We start from the raw sequence: 25,688 nt of genomic DNA, 5'->3' as shown, positions 1-25,688 counted from the left end.
GAAAAATATATATTAATAATTAGAGTAATGCTACATGTATAACGAAATTTGTACAATAAGTTTTACTCTATAAAAAATTCAATACAAAAGTATAATTTATCAAATCTCATGATACATCAAAATCTCACGAGCTAATAACAATATATCACCAACATAATTGTTGTAAATATCGTTTATACAATATATTGATTTTATATTAAAATTATTCTATTAAAAATGGTAAATAGAATAAAGTTAAAATTTTAATTAATAAAATTAAATAATAATAACAATAATAAATAAGAATATTATTAAAAGTAAAATAATTTTTAATTTTTCAAAAACCGAATTTTTCAATTTAGTGTTTTCGGTCGACTATTGCTTAATACCAAAATTTTGGTCACCAGCAATTTTACCAATGTTAACTATTTTTTGTCGTAAATTTTATTAATTTTATATTTTGTGATATTTTTAGCATCACAATCACTATTATCATCATTATCATAATCAAGCAATCAAAACAGTAATTTGAATTTGTTTAATTGTTTTTTTTTAACTTTTTAAACAAAAAACTAAATTAAAAGGCGTAAGATTGTAAGAGGGGGTTTGAGTTTAAACGATGTGAGGACCAAAATATCCCTGCTAACTTATATGATACCTCAAATATAAATTGTATAATAACGTGATAATAATACAAATACAAATTATTATCATGTGAGGACCAATATTTCCCAATGTTCATGTTCAATCACTATTGAAAATGAGTACTTTATTTTTGTTCTATTTTTTGAACTGATCTTCCACGAGAAGAATAGTTCAAGAAAAATTGAAGAAAAAGGCGTGAAGGATATATTACTGTATAAATTTGATTTGCATATATAATTGCATAAATCATAGTTTTATTTTTTACAGAATGAAGGGTGAATCTGCAATCAGTGCACCCTTTATTTGTGAGCTACAAAAGAAAACCTCAGACATGAACATTCTTAGATTTCCTACTCAACACACAGAAATCTTCTGCACCATAATTTTCCACTTTGAAAGATTTGCATAATTTGTAGGAAAATGCAGGCAGACTCAAAGCAGCATCGGCAGTCTCTCTATCTTCATCGAGTATGTCGAGGTTGTTCAACACGTTGCCCTGTGTATGGTCTCCAAGCAATTAGCAGAAGCTTCCAAAAAAAAAAAATCATATGGATCCTTTATCAAGCAATGTCGCTTACCGCACTAATGGACCTTTGAAAGTAGCCAACAACCAACAGCTGCATCTTGCCATCGTAAACGTTGTGATCACTTCCATCTAGTATACAAGCTTTCTGCATGAGAATAAAATTCACTGTGAGAAGTGTGAGAAAGCAAATGTGTAAATTAAATTCTGACCGTTTCATTGAATGGAGTTTACATGTGATTATACATCTGTTTATGTAACAAAAGTGCAGGTTTTGCGAAGGAAATTTGCAAGTGTTGTGAAAAAGAAATCAAGAAGACATGGAAATCTTTACACAAATGCATCGGACGGTGAGTGGTACAAGTAATGAACTCACTATTTTTCTCTCGAAGTTGCAACAAATTAGGCTCCAACCTATGCTGATCACAGCCTTTGAGACCTGCTCGTCAAATTTGACCCAGCCAAAGAAGAGTCCCCAGATTTGATCAGGGAGCACAGACAGGCTATTTTCTGGAATTTGTACGTATAAAGATGTTCCAAGGACAATAACATATGAGACAAACCATATGAAACTGAAACAACACACGCACAAAAGAGATGTGTACACAGAATTTAACACCTTCAGTGCATCAATGAAATGCTAATTAAAATTTTCAATACTGCTTTGACATGGTGTAAAACTAAAACATTCGTACAATGAAACATTTAACACGCAGGAAAATGAAATAATTATTGAAACCTGCATGTGAATGGAAAAGCCCATTAGTAAATATGCCTGATAGATGAATGGGTTCGATAGGCAAAGTTTTTCCAACCCCTGCAATCATCAAAATTTGCTTCAATCTAACATGCATTCGAGATTTGACAAGATAGCGAATTTAGCCAAAAACAAGAATCCTACAGTCTTCAAATTGTGGAAGACCCCATAATTCTGGCTGGAACTCTAGAAGTGAGTGAAGTACGGAATCTGCAACAGAAAATGTATCCATTCCAGTTTGGAGCGAAGGCACTGCTACTACCGTCATTTGAGCAGACTTTCCTGCTTTTACTCCCACTCTGTTAAAATCGAGGTGTGGAATAAAAAATAGTTTCAAATAGGAAAAAAATATGCAGGTTATTAGGCATGATGGAGGTAGTGGCGGACCCACGATGGACGACGAGAGAGTGATTTAATATATTTGGGGCGAAACATAAGGCTATTAGACAAATTACCATAAAGTTGAATTGTTTTTTTTTAAAAAAAGGCCAAGTGTGTGATCCCACTATCACCTCCACTCGGTTTGTCCCGATGAAGTGTAACCTCCACAAGATAAGAAACAATGTAGTGACACTTACAGAGAATCTTCTATCACAAGACAATGCAACGAATCAACTCCCATTCTCTTTGCAGCTTCAATGTATCTGATTACCAGAGATACTCAGATAACAACAAGAAGGAAGGAAGCTTTGTTGCGATTTAAAGTAAGCAAGTGCTACATGGATGTTATCATGTTTAACTGAAAACTATAAGCATAATTGATGTTGCTCGTTTTAGTAGTAGCAATAGCAATCATAAAGTAGCTTTACAAAAGAAAATTGCAAGCTTCTCAATTCACAATGGTAGATCTTGTATGTGGCTCTATTAAATAATAACTTACATATCTGGAGAGGGTTTCCCTGACTTGACCTGGTCACTTCCAAGAATGGTAACAAAGCGTTCTTTCCAACCTATAAAAAGCAACACCATACAATTGATAGGCTTAGGACGTTTTATTGTCGCAAAATTACTTTATCGGTGCATCCCTTTAGAAGTGATTCTAAGTAATGAAGTTATCAATACCATATTAATGATCAAATCTCCGTGTAGGGCAGTGACCTTGAAAATATGCTACAACTAACCATAGTACCAACATAGTACTTCTGAATAACAAACAGAACTTTATGAACGAGATATAGTGATTTGGTAGAAATATTAATAAGGTCAAAAACATTACCGTCATGGTGTGATATTTTTCCATCAATGTTTTTGCTCAAAGAATTTGAAGCGAGTGCAAACTGTATTCCATGTTTGTGAAGATGTCTCATAAGACGTTCAGCACCAGGAATTGGTTTGGCCTCTTTCCACCTTATAAAAACAATGGATGATATTAAGCAAGTATAAAGTAGGGAATAAAAATCAGTTCAATCAATCATGATCATCAAGTTTTACAAACATTGATGGTTCTTACATATTTATGACACTCGAATTACCATTTAATTGCAATTTCCAAAATTCAACAGCTATTTAGTGGAGGAATATATTTATTTATAGCAAGTCTAGTTGCACGGGTTTTGAATAGGCAATGAAAGGAAAGAGAGATCACATAGAGACATATTCTAGTTTGAGACATGCCATTTACTCTTTCGTGTACTTGTTCGAAAGTGCTAAGGTGTCAACCAGAGAGCCTTCGATACTTAAAACTTAAAAGTTTACAGATGTAGAGGTACATGAAAAACTTTTACACAAACAGTTGAGAATTGCAGTTGATAATGGAACACAACTGGCTTTGGTAAAGAAGATTCATTCAAGTAAATTAAGAGATCAATATCTTTCCGTGACCAATTTTCGCACTCAATTAAAGTATCCATCATATAAAACAAACTTGAAATGATTAGGAGTGAACATAGACAGACAAGTCCGTGACAACTGATGAATACAACAAATCATTGCTTCTTTCCATGTTACGCACAGCATACTGACTGTAGTAAAAAAAATATGAACTTAACAATGGCAGCGGCAATCTAGTATATGACTTCCAGAATCTAAAAAACTCATAGTAAAAATCAAATTTTCGACTAGAGGTACTTTCGGCAACATGAAATTATATACTACGCCAAGTAAGAGATTTAGAAACTCACAGTCCGTGGTACATTGGCATGATTTCTTGGGTAAATTGTTCCGGAGTCAAGGGAAGATCATAGTCATTCACAATTGATATAGCTGATTCTTTATGCGTCATCCCCAATCTTTTCTTTTCCTTTTCATTGTCCTGGATCTTCCCATATTTAGCCAAGAAAATCTTCAGAATGTCCTTCGTCACTTGCTCTGGAAACATACATACCCAAAAGTCACCACCGACATATAAAACTCCACTTCCCCGGGCAAACCACGAATCTTTTAGATGGCGGAAACTAAAAATTTCTGAAAATTGACATGAACTTCGAACAGATATATACCTGTATTCAAAAGGGTCCCGTCCAAATCAAATATAACAGCAAAAACACGAGTCTTTGGACATGAATTCTCCATTGAACTAGCAGAATGTAGTAATTAATATGTGCCCGATTGACAGGAAAAGGAATCGATCCCATTAATATAGAGAAGAGGCTGAAAGAGGGATCGATTCCCATCGCAAATAGGCTTTATTGGTAGATAGCGTACACAAGTTACGCCTCTGTCTCCAGCAATGGCGTAGATTCTGAAAACTAATGTGAAGTGTCGCGCATATGCCAAATGCTACAAACATATTCGATATAATTGCATCACTTTTATTGGTTTTTAAATTTTAATTTTGATAATTGATTTACAGTTTTGGTCACATTAAAGAAAATAGTTTGTGGTAAAAAAATATTTTACTGGTGTTTTGACTATATATATATATATATATATAATAGAAAAGTATGCTAAATTTTTTGGCCTAAAGTTTCATTCAAAAAATAATAAATACATTAATACAAATAAATATAAGATTGAATTTGAACTCATAGATAAGAAATGAAAATATAATATCGAAGAAATATAATATTAGTACTATAAATTTCGTATTTTTTTTAAACGAAAAAACAAAAAAAAATAAAAATAAAAATAAAAATAAGATGATATAATGAGTAATACACTTATCTAAAAAATTTTAAAATACAAATAAAAATACGATTAAATTTAAACAAAATTTAAAATATTTTTCTTTATAATGAAACAAAATTTAAATTTCTATTCAAAACATAGATAAAAATACCGTTAACACAAGTTAAAATAGTATTTTTTATGATCAAACAAAATTTAGTTTTTGGTTAATACGAAAATTGTTTTGCCTATATGCATATAACTATATATATATATATTATAACATTTTTATATTAAATAGTTTATCATTCATAATATCATCATTTTGAATATATATATATATATATATATATATATATATATATAATATGATTGTATTTAAATAAAATTTAAAATATTTTTTTTCGTTACCAAATAAAATTTAATTTTTAATAGGATGGTTATTTTTCCAATATGCATATATAAATTTACGAGCAAATATATTTTAAAAAAAATGATGATATATGTATGGTAAACTATTTAATATCAAAATTTTAAAATCTATCTATCTACATATAAAATCATACAAATCAACGAGCTTTATATATAAACTTTTTGATGAGCTTTTAAGTTGTCAGATTTTATTTTTAAAATAAATCGTTAAAATGTTTGAATAAACTTATTTCAAATAATTTAAAGATATTTATATGTTTGATATTATAAAAAAAATTTATTATAAAAAATGATATAATCCTGCAAAGGTAATTTAAGTAATTAGATATGTACAATAATAATAGTTTTTGAATTTTGTCATAAATGGTTAAACACATATTAAAAATATATATATTTCCCAACGCTTTTTGCTAATAATGGAGCCACGCTTTCTTTTCAAAAATAAAATAAAATAAATTAAGAATTGTTGTGAAAAATAAAAATTTATAAAAACTCAAAAACCAAAATATTCTCAAACTCCATACTTTAAAATATCTTCTATCAAATTGTGATTTTCTACACAAATGAAGAGACCTATTTATAGATCTCAATTGAAGATTAGTCCAAAAATTAATTCATCATCATCTACATCATCACACACTAATTTTCAAATAATACAACTCAATTTTCAACATTCAACTCTAATATAATATAATATATTTTTAACACTCCCCCTTGTGATGATGATCGTCATACGATGATTGTTTTTATTACGTGTTTTGCTGTCTCGTTAAAAACTTTATTAGGAAAAACCCAGTGGGATAAAAACCATAGTAAGAAAAAAAGAGTGCAGCCACGTAAACTCCCCCCTCATGTTAACATGAGTTATTCTTCACATATTCCGTAGATTGCGCATCCCAATGTTATATATATGTTTTCTGAATATTGACGTAGGAAGTGCCTTTGTAAAGAGATCTGATGAGTTCTCATTTGATTGAATGTAACAGATATCAATATCTTTATTCTTCTCAAACTCTTGAGTGTAGGCAAAGAATTTTGGGGGGATATGTTTGGTTCTGTCACTTTTGATGTATCTTTATTTCATTTGAGCAATACATGCAGCATTATCTTCATACATCGTTACAGGCTTTTTGTCTACTGATAATCCACAAAAAGTTTGGATATGTTATGTCATTGATTTTAGCCAAACACATTCACGACTTGCTTCATGTAGCGCAATAATCTCAACGTGATTTGATGAAGTTGTTACGAGTATTTGTTTCTGTGAATGCCAAGAAATCGCGGTGTCTCCACGAGTAAATACATATCCGATTTGGAAACGTGCCTTATGTGGATCAGATAAATATCCAGCATCAGCATAACCAATGATACTATGATTGGTATCTTTTGAGAACAAAAGTCTCAAATATGTTGTTCCTTGTAAATAACGAAATATATGTTTAATTCCGTTCCAGTGTCTCTTTGTTGGATATGAACTGAATCTTGCCAATAAATTTACAGCAAAAGATATATCAGGTCTAGTGCAATTTGCAAGATACATAAGGGCACTAATGACACTTAGATATGGTACTTCAGGACCAAGAATAACTTCATCACCTTCACATGGACGAAATGGATCTTTTTCTATGTTTAATGATCTTACAACCATTGGAGTACTTAATGGATTTGATTTATCCATATTAAAACGTTTAAGGACATTTTCTGTATCATTTGTCTGGTGAACAAAAATTCCACATTCTTTTTGTTCAATTTGCAAACTCAGACAATACTTGGTTTTCCCAAGATCCTTCATTTCGAATTCTTCTTTCAAATACATCATAACTTCTTGAATTTTCTTATTCGTTCTAATGATGTTTAACTCATCAACATATACAGCAATAATTACACATCCGGATGTTTTTTTTTGTTGATAAAAACACAAGAGCATATTGGATCATTTACACATCCATTTTTCATCAAGTGCTCACTTAGCCGATTATACCACATTCGGCCGGATTGCTTCAACCCATATAATGATCTTTGTAATTTTACAGAATAAAATTCTCTGGGTTTTGAACTTTGTGCTTCAGGCATCTTAAATCCTTCAGGGATTTTCATGTATATATCACTATCAAATTATCCGTATAAGTAAGCTGTAACAACATCCATAAGACACATTTCCAAATTTTCAGACACTACCAAACTAATCAAATATCGAAACGTAATTGCATCCATAACAGGAGAATACGTTTCTTCATAATCAATTTCAGGCCTTTGAGAAAAACCTTGTGCAACAAGTCTAGCTTTATATCTTACTATTTCATTTTTCTCATTTCGCTTTCGAATAAAAACTCATTTGTATCCAATAGATTTTACACCTTCAGGTGTGAGGACTATAGGTCCAAAAACATTACGTTTATTTAGCGAATTCAATTCAACTTAGATGACATCTTTTCATTTGGCCCAATCATGACGAGTTTTACATTCACCAAAAGATTTTGATTCATGATCCTCATTTTCATTTATGATGTCATATGCCACATTATAGGAAAATATATCATCAATATCTTCTATTTTTTTTTTTGGTTCCATATTTTTCCATTATTAATATAATTGATAGAGATTTCACGATTCTCGTCAGTTTGTGGTTCTGACAAAACATTTTCATCATCAGGTATTTCTTCTGGAACACCATTTTCTATTTTATGATCATCGTGTTTCTCTATACCTTTTCTTTTTCGAAGATTTTTATCCTTGGAACCGACTGGCCTTCCACGCTTCAGGCGTTTAATGACATCATGAGTGTCTTCAATCTGTTTCTTTGAAATTTCAATTCGAGCAGGGGCATTTACAGCATGTATATATGATTTAGTTACCCCTTTTGTGTCTGCAAATGCATCTGGCATTTGATTTGCTATTCTTTGCAAGTGCACAAATTGATGTACATCTTTTTCCCATTATTTGGTTCTCGGATCCAAATGCAATAATGTTGGTACATACCATGTGATTTCTTTTTCGATGTGTTTCTTTTCTCCCCCTAACATTGGGAATATATTTTCATCAAAATGACAATCAGCAAAACGTGCTGTAAACACATCGCTCGTTTGAGGCTCAAGATATCGAATGATCGATGGACTATCATATCCGATATAAATACCGGTCTTTCTTTGAGGACCCATTTTTGATCTTTGAGGTGGTGCAATAGGCACATACACCATACATCCAAAAATTCTCAAGTGAGAAATATTTGGTTCTTTACCAAATGCAAGCTGCAATGGAGAGCATTTATGATAAGCACTTGATCTGATGCGAATTAATGCAGCGGCATGTAATATTGCATGTCCCCATATAGAAACAGGGAGTTTTGTTTTCATAATCATTGGTCTAGCAATCAGTTGTAGACGTCTAATCAATGATTCAGCTAATCCATTTTGCGTATGAACATGAGCTACAGGATGTTCAACAGTGATTCCCATTGACATACAATAATCATTGAAAATCTGGGATGTAAATTCTCCAACATTATCAAGTCTTATTTTCTTGATTGTATAATCGGGAAATTGATTTCGCAATTTTATTATTTGAGTCATTAATCTTGCAAATGCCACATTTCGAGTTGACAATAAGCATACATGTGACCATCTGCTAGAGACATCGATCAATACCATAAAGTATCGAAATGGTCCACATGGTGGATGAAAATATCACCCTGAATACGTTCAAAAAATATGGGTGATTCAGTTTGGATTTTAGCTGGTGATGGTCTTATAATAAGTTTTCCAAGTGAACATGCTTTACATTGAAACTTATTATTCTGAAAGAACTTCTGGTCTTTCAGTGGATGACCATGTGTATTTTCAATAATTCTTCGCATCATTGTTGAACCAGGATGTCCCAATCGATCATGCCAATTGGTTAATATTGATGAATTATCCATCACCATATTTGATTCAATTGGACTTATATGTGTATAATGCAATCCAGTAGGGAGCATTGGTAGTTTCTCAACTACATATTTTTTTCCTGACTTATATGTGATAAGACACATATATTTCTGATTTCCATCAGTCATTGTCTCAGTATCATACCCATGAGAATATATATCATTAAAACTCAACAAATTTCTTTTCGATCGTGGTGAATATAAAGCATCATTTATCAAAACTTTTGTACCATTAGGTAACAAAAATTGTGCTTAACCAAAACCTTCAATCAAGTCTACAGGACCTGATATTGTATTCACCATTGTTTTTGTTGGTTTTAGTTCCAAGAAATATCTTTCATCTCGAAGAATAGTGTGTGTTGTACCACTATTCGGTATGCAAATTTTCATGAGATTATTTTCATGTTTGCTCGTAGCATTTTCCATATCAAACTTCACAAAAATGCAATAAGAAAAAAATAAGTACAATACAAATGCAAAATGTAACATGCTTTATAATACAAGAATGCATGAAAGATACAAATTTGTTACAATCTAGTCTCACCAATCTTTTAATCAATGTCTTCGAAATCATTCATAAAATCTGCAGCATTGAAACTAGTTGAACCAATTAAATGGTCACTATTTTCAACAAAATTGGTCTCTTTTTCCTTCCTCTTTATCGATTCTTTATAGAGCTTACAAAGGTGCTCAGGGGCTCGACAAGTACGTGACCAATGTCCCGGAGTGCCATATCTATAACAAACACTCTCGGTTCTTTTTGAGTGATTTTCATTTTCACTCATGTTTTCATGCTGCCTTTTTGGTGGGTGGTACGTGACGCTCTTTTGAGATGAGTTACTGAAATAACTATCTCGATTATTTTCATATCCACGACCGCGTCCATGACTACGGTCATTTCTACGTCCACGTCCACGTCCTCGACCTCGTCCATGACCAAAATCTTGTTTATGCCTTTGATTTTGGTTTTTATTTTTAATTACGACATTTGCTTCAGGAAATGCCGTTGATCCAGTGGGTCGGGATTGATGATTTCTCATTAACAATTCGTTGTTCTTTTCGGCCACAAGAAGACATGCGATGAGTTCAGAATATCTCAAAAATCCACGCACTCTATACTGTTGTTGTAGAGTTATATTTGATGCATGGAAGGTGGAAAATATCTTCTCAAGCATTTCCATTTCAGTAATCACATGCCCACAAAATTTCAATTGCTGAGTTATAATCACTGACTTTTTTAAAGTCTTGGAATCTTAATGTATTCCATTCACCTCAGGCGGTCGGAAGTATAACTTCCCTTATATGCTCAAATCTTTCTTTCAACTCTTTCCATAAAATCATTGGGTCTTTTTATGTAAGATACTCACATTTCAACCCTTCATCAAGATGTCGGCGTAAGAAAATCATAGCTTTTGCTTTATCTTGTGAGGTTGATAAATTATTTTCTTTGATGGTTTCACTTAGACCCAATGACTCAAGATGCATCTCAACATCAAGAGTTCATGACATATAATTTTTTCCAGTGATATCGAGTGCAACGAATTCAAACTTTGTCAAGTTTGACATGGTGGTACTAAAAAAATAACAATGCATTTTATTAGTTAATTTCCATTAATATGACAATACAAAATAATGAAAGAACAAAAATTACAAGTGCGTGTACAAATAGAGAAAAGTATGTGGTAAAAAATCGCTGGTGAGTACAAGACTCGTGAGCATGATGATCATAATCGTTATGAAAAATAGTCATATACATGCCATCATATTCATCTTAAAAAAAACCGAGTAGAAAATATTTTGAGAGAAAAAATGAATTTTGGTGTGATGAAAATGAGTTTGAGTGAACATATTTATAGGCAAAAAACTAGTCGTTTTGTTACTGTTGTGACCGTTGGGGGTAAGGAAAAAATCGAGTGTGTGTTGAATAAAAATTTATGATAATGATGCAATGCATATAATGATAATCATAATTAAATAATTATGTATATCATATCACATTATTATAAGATCGATGTCATATACAACCTTTTATATAATAACATGAAATTATACAAATATGATTATATTGTTTAAGAACCTTAGAGGCTTTTATACTTGTCGTATCCCTCATCGGGAGTGTGGAATGTCGTCTTAACATCCTCCCAGGATTTATAACAAGTTTTTGAAAAAATTATTATTATTTTTTTCATAACATGATATTATATATTAAATATATACACAATAAATAAATAAACAATAAAATAAATATTCATATTCTTGTTACCTTTTTCTTGTGTTTGTGAGCTTTGGAAATTTTACAGAACCTTCGAGCGATCGTGCTGATAACGTGTTGTAAAAAAGTAAAAATTTATAAAAATTCAAAAACTCAAAATATTCTCAAACTCCACACTTTAAAATTTCTTCTCTCAAATTGTGATTTTCTACACAAATGGAGAGACCTATTTATAGATCTAAATTGGAGATTAGTCCAAAAATTAATTAATCATCATCTACATCATCACACACTAATTTTCAAAATAATACAACTCAATTTTAAACATTCAACTATAATATAATATAATATATTTTCAACAAGAATGATAATAATGGAGCCACTTTTCATTAAAAAAAAAAAAATTAAGAATGATAATTCTTGACAGTCTACCATTTGTCCGAGGAACTGAGCCTGAATGAACATGCTGCATCTCTCGATGTCTCGTTTGGAGGATGAATTCGGGGATATCCTTATCCGCAACACCGTCACACTTGACCGGGACCGGATTCATCTATCTTCGCTCAATTCCTCGGGGGCTGAAGTGAATGAAAGTATTCAAGATGTCAGCAGCAGAGCAATAAGCTTTGAAAGGGATGATGATATGCCGTCCCTGGACTTGCTCCATCCGGAAGCCGTGAATGATCTGAGGGAGATTGCGGATGAGATGATCCGATCTGGTTATGAAAAGGAATGCTGCCAGGCCTATTGTAGTGTTCGCCGTGATGTTCTTGATAAGCGTCTGGCGATTCTTGGGGTGGAGAAATTGAGCATCGGGGAAGTACAGAGGATGGAGTGGCAGTCGTTGGATGATATGATAAGGAGATGGATTCCAGCTTTCAGATCAGTTGTTCGGGGGCTTTTATCTGAGGAGAAACGTTTATGTGAGCAGATTTTTAGTGGGTCTGATTGGATCAAGGAAGTTTGCTTCTTGGAAACGTGCAAGGGATGTGTGATGCAGTTTTTGAACTTCGGAGAAGCGGTTGCAATTGGGAGAAGGTCTGCTGAGAACTTGCTTACGGTTCTTGACATGTACGAGGAATTATCTGCGGTTACACCAGATTTACAGGCACTGTTTATGGATGAAGATGCGGGCGACACGGACACGGTGTGTAGGGAGGCAAAGGGAGTGTTAGATGCCCTCGGTGAGGCTGTAATTGGGAATCTTGTGGAGTTGGAGAATGCTGTTCGGGAGGAGGTTTCGTGGAAGCCGATTCAGAATGGTCTGATTTCTCCATTCACTAGATATGTTATGAATTACGCGAAAGTGCTTGCTGATGATAAGATCCATTCACTCACTAGATGTGTTATGAACTATGCAAAACTGAGAGTGGATTACAGTGATACACTGAATACACTCTTGGCGACTGAGGAGGATAACTCAGGATTGGAGAAGGAGAACAATGATAATTTGGAGACAAGAAGCATGTCTCTCGTTGCTCAGAGCCTCTTGTCTTTGATAACTTGTTTGGAATCAAATCTTGAGGAAAAATCGCGAATATATGAGGATAGAGCAATGCAGTATGTTTTCCTGATGAACAACATACTTTATATTGTACAAAAAGTGAAAGAGTCAGAGCTCCGAAACGTTTTGGGATATGAGTGGATTAAAAGACAACAAGGTCTGATCGAACAACATGCTACACATTATCTTAGAGCAGCATGGAGCAAGGTCCTATCTTGTTTGACAGATGAAGGGATCCGCTGGGGCAAAGGTACTAGTACAATAAAGTATGTTTTGAAAGATAGAATCAAGAACTTCAATGCTTGTTTTGAAGATATCTATAGGATTCAGACTGCTTGGATGGTTCCAGATCCTCAGTTTCGAGAAGAGCTCCGCGTATCCATTTCAATAAAAGTGATTCACGCGTATCAATCATTCTTGAGAAGGTTTGGGAGCCTAATAGAGGAGAGTGGGAGGCATGCTGGAAAATACATTAAATACTCTCCGGAGTATTTAGAGAATTGTTTGTTGGATCTGTTCGAAGGAACACCCCTCACTCTGCACCGCATGAGAGGCAATAATAATACCTAAGAAACGCGTATCCTTTATGTTTTGTTTTGTTTTCAAGAAGAGCTCGACTTGTAACTTGAGCTGATGTGCTCTTCAGTGCTGGTGCGATTTGCAAGTGTAAGGCATATGGGGAGACAATGGGTGGATAAGATTTCATTAATGATCCATTATTAATAGAAATACTCTGGTTTGCTGTTAAAAGATGCTAAAATATAATAGATGCATAAATAGATTACAGATATATGATGATATCATGAGTTGAGTTGAGAGTAGTCAGTCGTTAGTATTATTTTGTTTTACTCATTAGTATTTGTTTGTTTGTTTTGTTTTGTTTTTTGAAGTCAAATAAGTCTAGAATAACTTAAACAACCAATTCCCTCAAGTACATTTGAGTTTAAAAATAAAGGGACAAAATCTGAAAACTCCAGATTACTTCCAATATTAACGCCCTGAGTAGCTAAAAAGTGTGCAAACTCATTGCCCTCTCGGAGACAACGGACAACAGAAGTCCCCCGGAGCCTGAATCAGCATGCTGCAGCTTTCGATGGATCGTTTGGAGGATGCTTTCCGGCATATACCGCCCAACTTGGCCCTGAGAACCTTCGTGGATCTTGGCTCCATTGCTCAGGGGCTGCAACAGCTATTGATGCAACTGAGTTATTTTACGATGATGTGCATGAAAACATTCAAGATGTCAGCAGCAGAGGTATAAGATTTGATGGGCTACGATATGTTTTCCCTCGACTCGATTCATCCGGAGATGGCGATTGATCTGAGGGAGTACAGATGACGGAGTGGAGGTCCTTGGATGACAACACAAGGATATGGATATCAGGCATTATCTGCGGTCATACCAGATTAACAGGCACTGTTCATGGACTGAGGTGCGGGGTATGGAGTGTGTATCGAGGCAGAGAAGGTGTTAGGCGCCTTCGGTGAAGCTGAGATTCGGAATTTTGTGGAGTTTGAGAATGCTATACAGGAGGAGGCTTCGAGGAAGCCCACGCAGAGCGGTGATATTCATCCCTTCACTTATGTCATGCACCACGCAAGATCGCTAGCAGGTTATGGTGACTTTTAATTCAACTTTGGAGACTCTGGAAGATAACTGGGGACAGTTGATTAAAGGAGAATACTAATAGATATGTTTGGAAGCCTTTCCTTAACAAAAGAATAACAATTTGTTAAAGAAAAAAAAGATGAGAAATCGAGAAGCTCACCTAAACACTACAATGATCTGAATACGAAAAACATGTCTCTAATTACAAAGGGCCTCTTGGCATCGATAACTTGTTTGCGTTTGGAATTAACGTAGTGTTTGGTAGAGCTTTTAAAAAACACTTCTCAGAACTTTTCATTAACAAAATTTTGAATTTTTTTGAAATTTTGTTAAGAAAAAGCTGAAAACTGCTTATAAATTCTCCCAAACACTACCTAAAGCTCGAGAAAAAATCGAGAATGTATGCGGATGTTGAAGTGCAGTATATTCTTCCGATGAACGACATACTTGACATTGTACAAAAAGTGAAGGACTCCAAATCCCAAACATTTTGGGAGATAAATGGATTAAAAACGACAAGCTCTGATCGAACAACATGCTACACATTATCTTAGAGCATCATCGAGGAAAGTGTTGCCCTGTTCGGAGGATGATTGGTTTTTCTGGTGCTCAAAACTCTGGCTAAAGAAAAAATCAAGAACTTCAATGCTTGTTTTGAAGATATCTATAGGATTTAGACTGCATGTAAAGTTCCAGATCAACAGCTTAGCGATGGTTTCGCATAAAGTAATTATGGCAAGTTGATCTTTTGACGCAAAGTTTTCTTCTATGAGTGAGACACCCTGCGATAAATGAATTGTTTTTGAAGGAAACTGAAAACTATTTTGGGTTCTTTTCTTTTCGTTTGTACAAAATATTCAAAGATTTCAAAGATGTTATCTGGGTAATAAGTAGGAGAAAGGGATTAACGGAATGCAGAAAGATTACCGCAATTTCACATCTCAAATTCATAAAATATAAAGAATCTTTGAAGCTCATTACATTCATAAAGAAACAAAATTTCAAATTTAATCGATATCAGCAAAATAAAGACAGATCACCAGATCACCGGTCACTGGAATGGGATTCATCAGGAAGCACCCACGATGATATTGTTGATGGGGATGAAGATCAACTTGACGAAAAACCCGACAAATCCCATCACGACGAAACCGATCGCAGTTCGAGTAGCTACCTTCGAGAATTCTACAAACAAAAATCAAAAGTGATTCACAAAATTAAGAAGAAACTCATACGACAGAGGGGATTGCTGGCGCGCTACCTTTGCGGTCAGGCTTGTGGCATCGTTTCACAAGACGAATGCTGTCCTTGGAGAATTCTCTGAGTGGATCGAAAACTGAATCCAAAGCATCCATATCTCCGATTGTTTCTCCTTTTCACTTTCCTAAATCTGGGAATTAAGTTCGGAGATTAACAAAATTAGGGTTTTATGTTCCAATATTTATAATATTGGGGAAAATCAGAAGATGCAATGACGCGTGGACCATTTCTTATTGGTTGAAGTCTACGAGGATGACGGAATGTACTATTACCGAAATATCCCTAATCTCATGTGATGTTTTACCCAGGCTCCATCTATTTTTTTTACACTACTAGTAATTGAATTTTTATTATTGTAATTATTTAAAAAGTATTCGGAAAAAATACATTTTCTTCACTTTGGTTTTTTTTCCTATTTATTTTACTTTTATCTTTTAAAATATTTTGTTCACTCAAATTCGCAGTCCAAAAAACTATATTATAATATCGCCTAAACGTTTAGCACATATTGTATGTCATATTATGTATAAAATATCATGTATTGCAATTGGAAGTATTTATAATTACAGTAATAAATATTTTAGCATATTTAACTTTGTAAATCTCATAATAATTAAATAAAAATTTGAGAAACAAAATATGGAATTTTAAATACACTTTATTACTAAACAAAAATATAAATAAATCATGTTCATTAAATAAAAGACGATCATCTTTGAGATTCAAAAATAAAATTATGTACATTAGAGCTACTTTTGAGAAAATTAATTAATTTGGAACTAGAAAAATAATGACCTAAAATTAATTAGATATATTGAAATCTCTCCATTATTTAATAATATAGGTAGACTGTTGAATAATTATACAGCAATTACTTTTTATGTACAAAATACCAACTTTTTCATCAACAAATCCTCTCCATTATTTCCTTGAGAAAAAAAAAAACAACAAATGAAAATTAAAACATAATTTTTCATTTTTCATCCCTTGCTACATAATGAATTAATACGAGTAGATGTAGCAAAGGTTAATTATTGATAATGTTGTATTTTAAATTCATGGTCAAATAAATATTATTTTCTTACATACATATTCCCTTGTTTTAATGGAGAAACAGTCTTTAACTACACAATGTTTCTTCTGGTATAGTCTTCGGACTTCGATTTACTAATTAAATGACCGATGATGGAAAAGTTGAAAGACGTAAAAATTATAATCAATCACTTATATAATAATATTATTAAAGTCAAACCAAAAGATACAAAAGTGTCTAAAAAGGCTCTCCGAAGTTAAACCTTTTGAACTAAGAGATGAAGTTCACATCTTAATTCCATGCCAAAAGTGAACGAACACCACTGACCACACCTAAGTTACATAATCTACATGCTGAATTTCACAACACATTCACGCCATGCCTCCACTTGTTGCCATTCGGATAATCTGAAACAAGGCTGCAAAAATAGCAAATAGATAGAGCAATCAGTTGACGGCAATCGAAGCAGATTAACATTAGAAAGCTGTCAGGAGTCATGCAAGGATCAGGAGCCATGCACCTTCGCTCGCTGAACATCACGACTTAAAGTCATGGCACCTGATTCATAGACTTATACAACACACATTAAAATGACAGGGATTGGGGGTATCAAAATATTCACATCCTCGGGATATGGCACACAAACTGGTAAATGAGTTGCATTTTAAAAGATAAAAAGGTTATTGCAAATAATTTTGCAACAAATCAACGTTACATGGATGCATGACATTAAGGTAGTTAAAAGTATGGTACATAAGTGAAGCTGAAAGCGTCTTCTCTACTCATATGACAGGAAATGGTACATATGTGTAGGAAAAGATAGCTACTTACATGATCCAACAACAACAAATATGATGAACCCAAGCACCATAGGGCCTACAGGATAAGAACTGCCTTTCTTTTTAGTTGTTTCACCAGTTACACCTCTCTTCTTTATGTTCTTCTCAAATTTCGATACCTTCCTATCGGCCACACGCCTTGAGGTTGTCTAAAGATGAAGGCAAAATAAAACATTGTAAGGTAACAAAGAGGGCGATCCAAATTTGCAAGTTGTGATTATACCACCCTAAAATTTATGAGAATCCACAAATTAAACTACTTTTACTCGTGGACACAACATATCCCCAAATGTTCCAAAACAGCAATGGAAGCAGCTAACGTGAGGCCATACAAATTTGCTATACAGTTGACAAAAAACAAAACCTTGCATCATCAATTATTTTTTAGCATTTTCTCATGTAACTAATTCATCTGAAGAGTAACATATGCATGTGTATACGTATAAATTTGCCTTGGATACCCAAAATATAGCAATCTATTTTTTATCCCGTAAATTATAAGTTTGGACAGACTAGAACCATGCATCATTATAGAATCAAATCTCATGAAAGACATTCTACCATTTGCGCTCTTGAAGAGAATCAAACTAAAAATATAGAGTTAATTTACCGGCGAGATGCAAAACAAAGAGATATCAGAGGCAAATAGACAAGTGGAGCTGAACTTCATGCAACATCACATCAGAGGCACAATTCACTAGCTACATTAACTATTAAAGCAACATATGTCAACAGTAGATTGGGGGTTTGGCCAGACCACCCATCAATTTTACGAACTGATGAAATGAAGGACATGTTGGAGAAGTGTTCTTTTCCTCCCATGAGAGAAACAGGCCCATGCATGAATGGATGAGGAACCCCAGTCTTCACGTGGTTACCAGGTGCTTAAGCTAGACCATCCCAAAATCAATGGCATCAAGTCATTAACAACTGAATAAACAGAATAGAAAATTTTCTCTCTTCACCTGGTTTCAGAATCATTTGTTCAGCGGGTGGTGGCCTTCCATGTGGTAAGGGAAAAGTATCAGGCATTAAGGAAGGATTGGAATTGTTATCCTTGCAGCTGGGAAGAAGTATCAGGCATTAAGAATAAAATGGAATTGTTCCCCAAGCAGCTGGGAGATTCATAGATCAATAAATTGAGCAATTTGGCTCCTCTTTAATGACAAACAACTAGGATGGATCAAAGATGACAGGTAAAGTCTGATACTTCCAATAAGAATTCAAAGAATTGATTAACATAATTTTCAGGGTGACCAAAACAAAGCTACTGAATTTTCCAGTTGAGGGCATAGGCTAAATTACTGATCATACCACCCAAAAAGTCTTAATGAAGCATTGAGGAACCACGAAGGCTCGATTATTTGAAGAAAGAACCAACACTACATGAGGATGGTGTGTCACGGAGGGAAGGAGTGCAGCTGAGAACTGCAGCTGTCTCATCCTGGAAGTGCCTATGGTTAATTAACACATCGGTGGTCTACCAATCAAAGCTGTAACAACTAATAAACAATTAATAACGGCTAAGAAATGGAGAAAAAACTGAAAACTCCATTTAAAAGAAGGATGCCAACAGAAATCCAAGAAAAAAGAGAGAAGACGTTATGTTTTAGCTGTAATTCCAAGTATATGATTACCCATTGGTATGATAACTGAGAAATAGTAATACAGGTACTGAAGATTCACCACGGTCAGGCCTTCGAAATTAAGGGTGCTCTTCGATGAACGGTTGTGCCTTAGCTTGTGTCAATTCTCAAGAGCTGAGGGTAAGGTTATTGTCGTAGACATGGGAAGTGAAACATAAGTCACAATCAAATTGGATCCAATGGAATTTGGAGTTATGAAATTGGATGAGGCCCTACCAATCAAAGCATCAGAAAGCAGCCCAAAAGGGATAACAAGACTAAAAAAGGCCCACAAACCAAGGGAAAATATCAGAGAAAGTGTTTGGAAAATAAGATGATCGGAGGTTTATTGTGGACAAAGGGGGAGGGAAGAAATACGGCGCTCCATCCACTCTAAGGAAACAGCTGGTGAGCTGGTCTTAGAGTGAAGAAGGGACATACTTTTACACTTGAAGTTAGGGATGTTCACCTGTTGGTTCAGTTTTATTATCCAAATCTGGTTTGGTTTTTTATTTTACAAATGTCTAAATCTAAAATACAAACCATTAGTTTGGTTAAGTCTGGTACGGTTTTGTACCGTATTGGATCAGTTTATACCATTTGATTCATTTGGTTTGAAAAATAATATATGTTGAAATTCAACAAAATGCATCAGTTTTGCCGCACACACAAAAACCAAACAATCTAATATAAAATATTTAAGTTAGACAAAGACAAACGCGTAACTTTAAAATATAATTGTAAAGTCAAGAGAAAATAAAACATAAGGTAAATAATAATAATAGCAACATTTTCAAAAAAGCACTAAGCTTTTAATCATTTCACCAAATATTAAAACAAAAATTCAAATATGTAGCTAAAAATGTGGAATCTTTTAGAAATTTAAACCCAAGGACTACATGTAATTCATTCTAAAACAACAGTAGGTTCGATAAGATGGGGAACAGAAAGAAACGATTAAAAGGTGGGGGAAGAAAAGAAAAAAAGAAAAAAATTGAATTTTTAATTCGGTCACTTTTGTCAGTTATATAAGAAGTATGGCCCCAATTGGTGATTGGTATTTTACTGGTTTACCAGATTGGTAATTTACTGGTTTACCAGGTTTAACTAAGTAGTATTAGTTTGTCTCATACTCAATTACTCGAAACGTAATGGCATCAAATATCTCACAACAAAATTTTGCATTTGACATCTAGTTCAAATAAAATTTAAAAAATCGACTAATGTAAAACCTCAGGCATTACCCCATCACAATGGATCAGGCAATCAGCTAAAATTCATCCAACCCCAGGGCCAATATTTTTTTTTCCAATGAATTTTGGATCCACATTTATATACTTAAAATTCCCACAATCACATAACGAGACGGCCAATTAAAACACATATAATGATGCAGTGTCGTGAAATAATCAATCCCCGTGCTATCGACCAGTAAAATAAAGGGGGTAAAAAGGAAAAAAAGAAATCGAAACATCAGCTGCGGAAAGAAAACAAGAATCAAAATGAGAGAATTTACCATGGTTGAATGGAGCAAAAATTGCCGTGGCAATTGGAACCGTCTGGTAAGAGAGTTTCGATCTTCTTTAGCGGATAAATTTCTTTGGGGCTTTTTTACTTCTGTCGATTGTTTTAGGAGGAGATTTGTGCGTTCAGGAAGGGCAACCCATATTTGTTATACAACCACATTTTTTAATTTATATTTATTACATTATTATTATTATTATTTTAAACCACAACCAAATACACAAATCTCAATGAGAAGCATATAATAAAATTTGTTTAAAAAATCTCTATAATTACTTATTTTTAGAGTTTGCAAGCATTAATTTCATGATTTGGGAGGAATCTCTTACTTTTATTTCATCAAATTATTATTTCTAAGACATTACAATGAAATGATTTTTCAATTATTTATTAGTGATTCTTGAAAGTTGAAATTCTAATTTGTAGAAGCATCTAACTATTCAATTTTTTTTATATTAAATATTTTTGTGAACATCTCACGTACAGTATTTGGAGTTAAAATGGGTAATAAAAGTGGTTAACATTTTTCTATTTTCGTGTTAGATTTGTGGAGCCAAAAGGTATATATTCAGCTAAAAAGATTACTGTTTAATAAATTATTCACCGATGTCCAAAAAAAAAAATAAAATAAAATATTCACTTCTTTAATATATATCGGCCCACGTTTTGGTTTGCTTTCTTCAGAAAATAATTTTAAAAGATCGATTTTGAGTTGGTATTTAAAATTTTTGAATGCGTAATATTTAATTAATTCCATATGGAGCCGCAACACGCGATGCGATTAGGAATCTCCGCAGGCCTATAAAAATTTCACTTTTAATACTTTGGATAATATGAAATAATGTTTTCTTCATTTATTTGACTTATTTTTTAAAAAATAAAAATAAAAAATATTACTTCGTAAATTTTATACAATCTCACAAGTCACAACAGCACCGTGAACCTAGATTTCAAATACGATGGCTTTAGAAGTAAGAGGCCTCGAGCATATAATAATAGTTCCAATCACTGCATTATAGTTGTGGTCAATTAAATAGTAAAACGATAGGTTTTGTGGTTTCGAGTATACCGAAACAAGTTTTCTCTATGTAGCATAATATCATTTTATTTCTTCCCCTTTTTATGTTGAATTCAATGCACAATCCTAAGAATGCGTATCACGACCATGCAGGATCTGAAGAACCCATATCATGGGATAAAAAAAATTCAGCATATTGTACAATTTGCACTGAAAACATGATCCACACATGGATTGGAATAAATAAATTCGAGTACCTACACACAAATTAACTTTTTTTTTTTCTGTGACGTGGGAACCCGCAGCCGCTACTTTGAGGTGCGCTCTGGATAAACCTTCGGACTAACGCAATAGCCTGCAAACTACGTTAGTCAGGTAAACCACATTGGGCAAACCCTGTGTGACAAGCTAGCCCAAAAAAGTGTTGGCAAGAAAAATCGAACTCCTGACTTCTGGCCAAGAGTTCACCTGCTCCACACTCCGGAAGTATCAAGTCATTACAGTAACGCTCATAGGATGTTTTTCATGTAGCCTCGGTGAGTTGGCGACCTTTTCATCAGCATATCAACTGTAAGAAACAAGATTATTACAATCAATGTGAGCAAGCATCCACATATTCTGTAAGCAGAAAGGCAAGTTGATCAAGTTTTGTCGCGACGCACAAGCATCTCCAAATAAAATTATGACAACAACATCACATGCATGAGGAGCCATAATTAATCTAACTGAATGTAGACATGTAGTATACACACCAAAGAAAGGATGAAAAAGGTAGTATAGGACAGAAACAAAGTAGCTCATGAGTTAAAACAAAGCAATTTTTTTCGATGGTTGCGTTTGTTAAATGAGTTCGTAATCAACTTTGGTTAGGAAATTATATCCAGGAAATATTTGCGAAATTTACCTTAGAGGCTCTATTTGGATTCATCTACCTTAATTTTTTTCACTGTAGATGTAAACAATGAAAAAACCCCAGTGGAACTCCCTTGAGGCTTGCTTAGATGCAACAAGTACGTACACAGTTAGCGCCAGTAGTACACCATTCTACTCTTTCAGATAAAACTGTGTCATGCCTCATGCTTGTACTCGTGCATTTGCCAAGATAAAGTTGCAAGCCAAAGAAGTAACCCCACATCTTTCCTCAAATAAACCATTTCATCAACATTCCAAACCAAATTAATGGCAATGAGTTTAATATCAGTAAGATGAAAAAAATTTGTCAAATAGCAAATCAACATCAGGATGCTTGCTTTAATATCCAACATCAACTTCATCTATCAAAGCTTATTCCTTTAATAAGTTAGCTTGCTGAGTTGGTCACAAAAGTGAATAATATTTTCTTACGTAGCACAACATCAGGTCGCTATCTATGATTTTCCGAAAAAGGTTCATATACCGATCGACCTAATTCCTTTTATATGTTTGCACACTTTCTATACCCCCTTGATGTACGTAAAAATCATACCCTAACAATTCCATTAACTAGTCACATGTTTGCACTGGTTAAATGTATTTACATTTGCAGAGGCCGCAACAACTAACAACCTTTAAGCTACTGAGAACCAAATTAGCCAAGCACAAAGTAGGTACTCTGAATCCTTATAATGCAAAAAAAAAAAAAAAAAAGGAAAAAGGAAAGAAACATGATGTGAGCTGTAACTCGCTATTATCTTGATCTATGATAACTGACAGAATCAGAGTTTTCTGGATTGTGAAGTATAATATTTATTTTATCACACAAAGAAGCAATATCATAGTTTAACTCAAATATTACGGACTACATCGACCTCCCAATTTCAAGTACCAATCACAAACTACACCATAGTAACTAAACCTTCACACACATGTGCTTAGGCTCCAGGAACAGCGAAACTCAATCCTATACATGTTTTGATTGCGACAGATCCAAAATAAAATTCATGATAAATCCAATTAATTTTTTCTAGGAGACTAGCGACTAGTTTTATTGTTATTTAACAGTTTGTAAAGTACATGATGGAGTATGAAAATTAAATTCCAATAACAATTCAAAGAATTGATTAACATAATTTAAAGGGTGACCAAAACAAAGCTACTTAATTTTCCAGTTGAGGACATAGGCTCAATATTTACTGATCATACCACCCAAAAGTCTTAATGAAGCATTGAGGAATCACGAAGGATATATTAAAGTAATAATAGAAACACGTTTTTAATACATAGCAAAAGTCGTGTTCGCGTTTCTATTATAAGTATGTATATATATATATATGTTTTGGCAGTTTCCAATTTATATATATAGAACAGAAACATTTTTCACTATTTCAATTGTAATGAACTTGGGTTTTCTCTTCGATTATCTCTCAATGAAGATTACTAGCTTCTTCTTTCAATTTTGTAACTCTGATATGGTATCAAGTTAAGATGCTACTCTGATTCGTGTTTGCAATGGCGAGAGGACAGCAAGCTCTAAATAATCAAGCTCCGCCGAATCTGATCGGACGAGCCTCTTGAAGATACTGGTAGTCCATTATATTTGCAGAATGGGGATCATCCTAGTATGAAATTGGTATCATACTTGCTTACAGGTAATAACTATAATTCCTGGAATCGATCTATGTCTATGACATTAACAGCCAAAAATAAATTCGTATTTGTGGATGGATCATTGTTACGGCCGAATTCCGATGATTTGTTGTTTGGGGCATGGATTCGATGTAATAGTATGGTAATTTCATGGATATTGAATGATGTGAGTCGTGACATTGCGGATAGTCTATTGTTTATCACTACTGCTTCTGAAATCTGGACGGATCTGCGTAATCGATTTCATGAAAGTAATGCTCCACGCATTTTCCAGATTAAGAAGTTATTGAATGGTCTACAGCAAGGATCTATGGATGCTAATTCATATTATACTAAACTGAGAATTTTGTGGGATGAGCTCAAGGATTTTCAACCGGTCTCTGTTTGCAATTGTGGTTCAATAAAAGAGTGGATGACTTATCAAGATCAGGAGTGCGTTATGCTGTTTTTGATGGGTTTGAATGATTCTTATGCTCAAATTCGAGCTCAAATTCTAATGACGGAACCAACTCCAACGATTTCAATGCTTTTCTCATTAGTACTACAGGAGGAAAGACAACGCTCTATACACAAAAATATGCTTGACAATGGTGTGGATTTATCGTCAGTGGCAGCTCAATCATCTCATATTGCTGTTGTGCGAAGTTTTCAAAATAACAGGGGAGGTCGAAATGGATATCCTAATGACAAAAACTTTGGTGATAGACCTCTGTGTTCTGGATGTCATTATCCTGGTCATACTGTTGATAAGTGTTTCAAGATTCATGGCTATCCTCCGGGACATCCTAGGTATAAATAGAGACAATCAAATGATGGGCGAATGCGAGCAAATCAAGCTCATGTATCTCCTGATGTTTCTGTGAATGATGGAAGAATGCAAGTCAATCAATCATTTGGATCTCCTGGTGTATCCATGAGTAATGTGAATGATTCTCTGAATCCTGATCAATGCAGACAACTTATTGCATTCCTAAGTTCTAAACTTCAGTCAGGGCTTGGAAACACATTGGGCAATCAGCAGCCAGAACCTTTTGTTTCATTCTTGAATGATATTCATTCTTTATCAGTTGGCTTTAACTCTAATCTTTCGTCTGATTGGGTCCTTGATACAGGTGCAACACATCATATCTATTGTTCTTTGAATTTCTTTTCTTCCTATCAACCAAAAACTTCTCGTGTCACCTTACCAAATAATT

The 25,688-nt window shown here is 33.9% G+C and overlaps 5 protein-coding genes across 5 annotated transcripts; 2 read left to right on the top strand and 3 right to left on the bottom strand.

The window, feature by feature from the left end:
• Positions 1-870: 870 nt before the first annotated feature.
• On the bottom strand, positions 871-4,595 carry LOC140884345 (bifunctional riboflavin kinase/FMN phosphatase-like). Its single transcript, XM_073291077.1, has 10 exons — positions 4,343-4,595; positions 4,025-4,211; positions 3,121-3,251; positions 2,785-2,854; positions 2,483-2,548; positions 2,049-2,203; positions 1,887-1,964; positions 1,524-1,657; positions 1,203-1,295; positions 871-1,120 (listed from the first exon to the last, which is right to left on the bottom strand). Exons 1-10 carry the CDS (start codon positions 4,413-4,415, stop codon positions 950-952), a joined length of 1,158 nt encoding a protein of 385 aa, XP_073147178.1. The 5' UTR covers positions 4,416-4,595; the 3' UTR covers positions 871-949.
• Positions 4,596-11,909: 7,314 nt separating this feature from the next.
• Positions 11,910-14,553, top strand: LOC140880331 (exocyst complex component EXO70B1-like). Its single transcript, XM_073284680.1, has one exon. It carries the CDS (start codon positions 11,973-11,975, stop codon positions 13,587-13,589), a length of 1,617 nt encoding a protein of 538 aa, XP_073140781.1. The 5' UTR covers positions 11,910-11,972; the 3' UTR covers positions 13,590-14,553.
• A 1,007-nt stretch (positions 14,554-15,560) lies between these two features.
• LOC140880332 (protein transport protein Sec61 subunit gamma-1-like) lies at positions 15,561-16,066 on the bottom strand. Its single transcript, XM_073284681.1, has 2 exons — positions 15,890-16,066; positions 15,561-15,813 (listed from the first exon to the last, which is right to left on the bottom strand). The coding sequence occupies exons 1-2, from the start codon at positions 15,981-15,983 to the stop codon at positions 15,698-15,700; spliced, it is 210 nt and encodes a 69-aa protein (XP_073140782.1). The 5' UTR covers positions 15,984-16,066; the 3' UTR covers positions 15,561-15,697.
• Positions 16,067-17,098: 1,032 nt separating this feature from the next.
• LOC140883524 (uncharacterized) lies at positions 17,099-21,051 on the bottom strand. The gene is made up of 3 exons (XM_073290029.1): positions 20,902-21,051; positions 17,753-17,909; positions 17,099-17,339 (listed from the first exon to the last, which is right to left on the bottom strand). Exons 1-3 carry the CDS (start codon positions 20,902-20,904, stop codon positions 17,293-17,295), a joined length of 207 nt encoding a protein of 68 aa, XP_073146130.1. The 5' UTR covers positions 20,905-21,051; the 3' UTR covers positions 17,099-17,292.
• Positions 21,052-24,529: 3,478 nt separating this feature from the next.
• On the top strand, positions 24,530-25,291 carry LOC140878440 (uncharacterized). Its single transcript, XM_073282042.1, has one exon. The coding sequence runs from the start codon at positions 24,530-24,532 to the stop codon at positions 25,289-25,291; it is 762 nt and encodes a 253-aa protein (XP_073138143.1).
• Positions 25,292-25,688: the final 397 nt, after the last annotated feature.

Source organism: Henckelia pumila, chromosome 2 (assembly GCF_033568475.1).
Source record: "Henckelia pumila isolate YLH828 chromosome 2, ASM3356847v2, whole genome shotgun sequence".
NCBI lineage: Eukaryota > Viridiplantae > Streptophyta > Magnoliopsida > Lamiales > Gesneriaceae > Henckelia > Henckelia pumila.
This window is presented reverse-complemented; position numbering and strand designations above follow the sequence as displayed.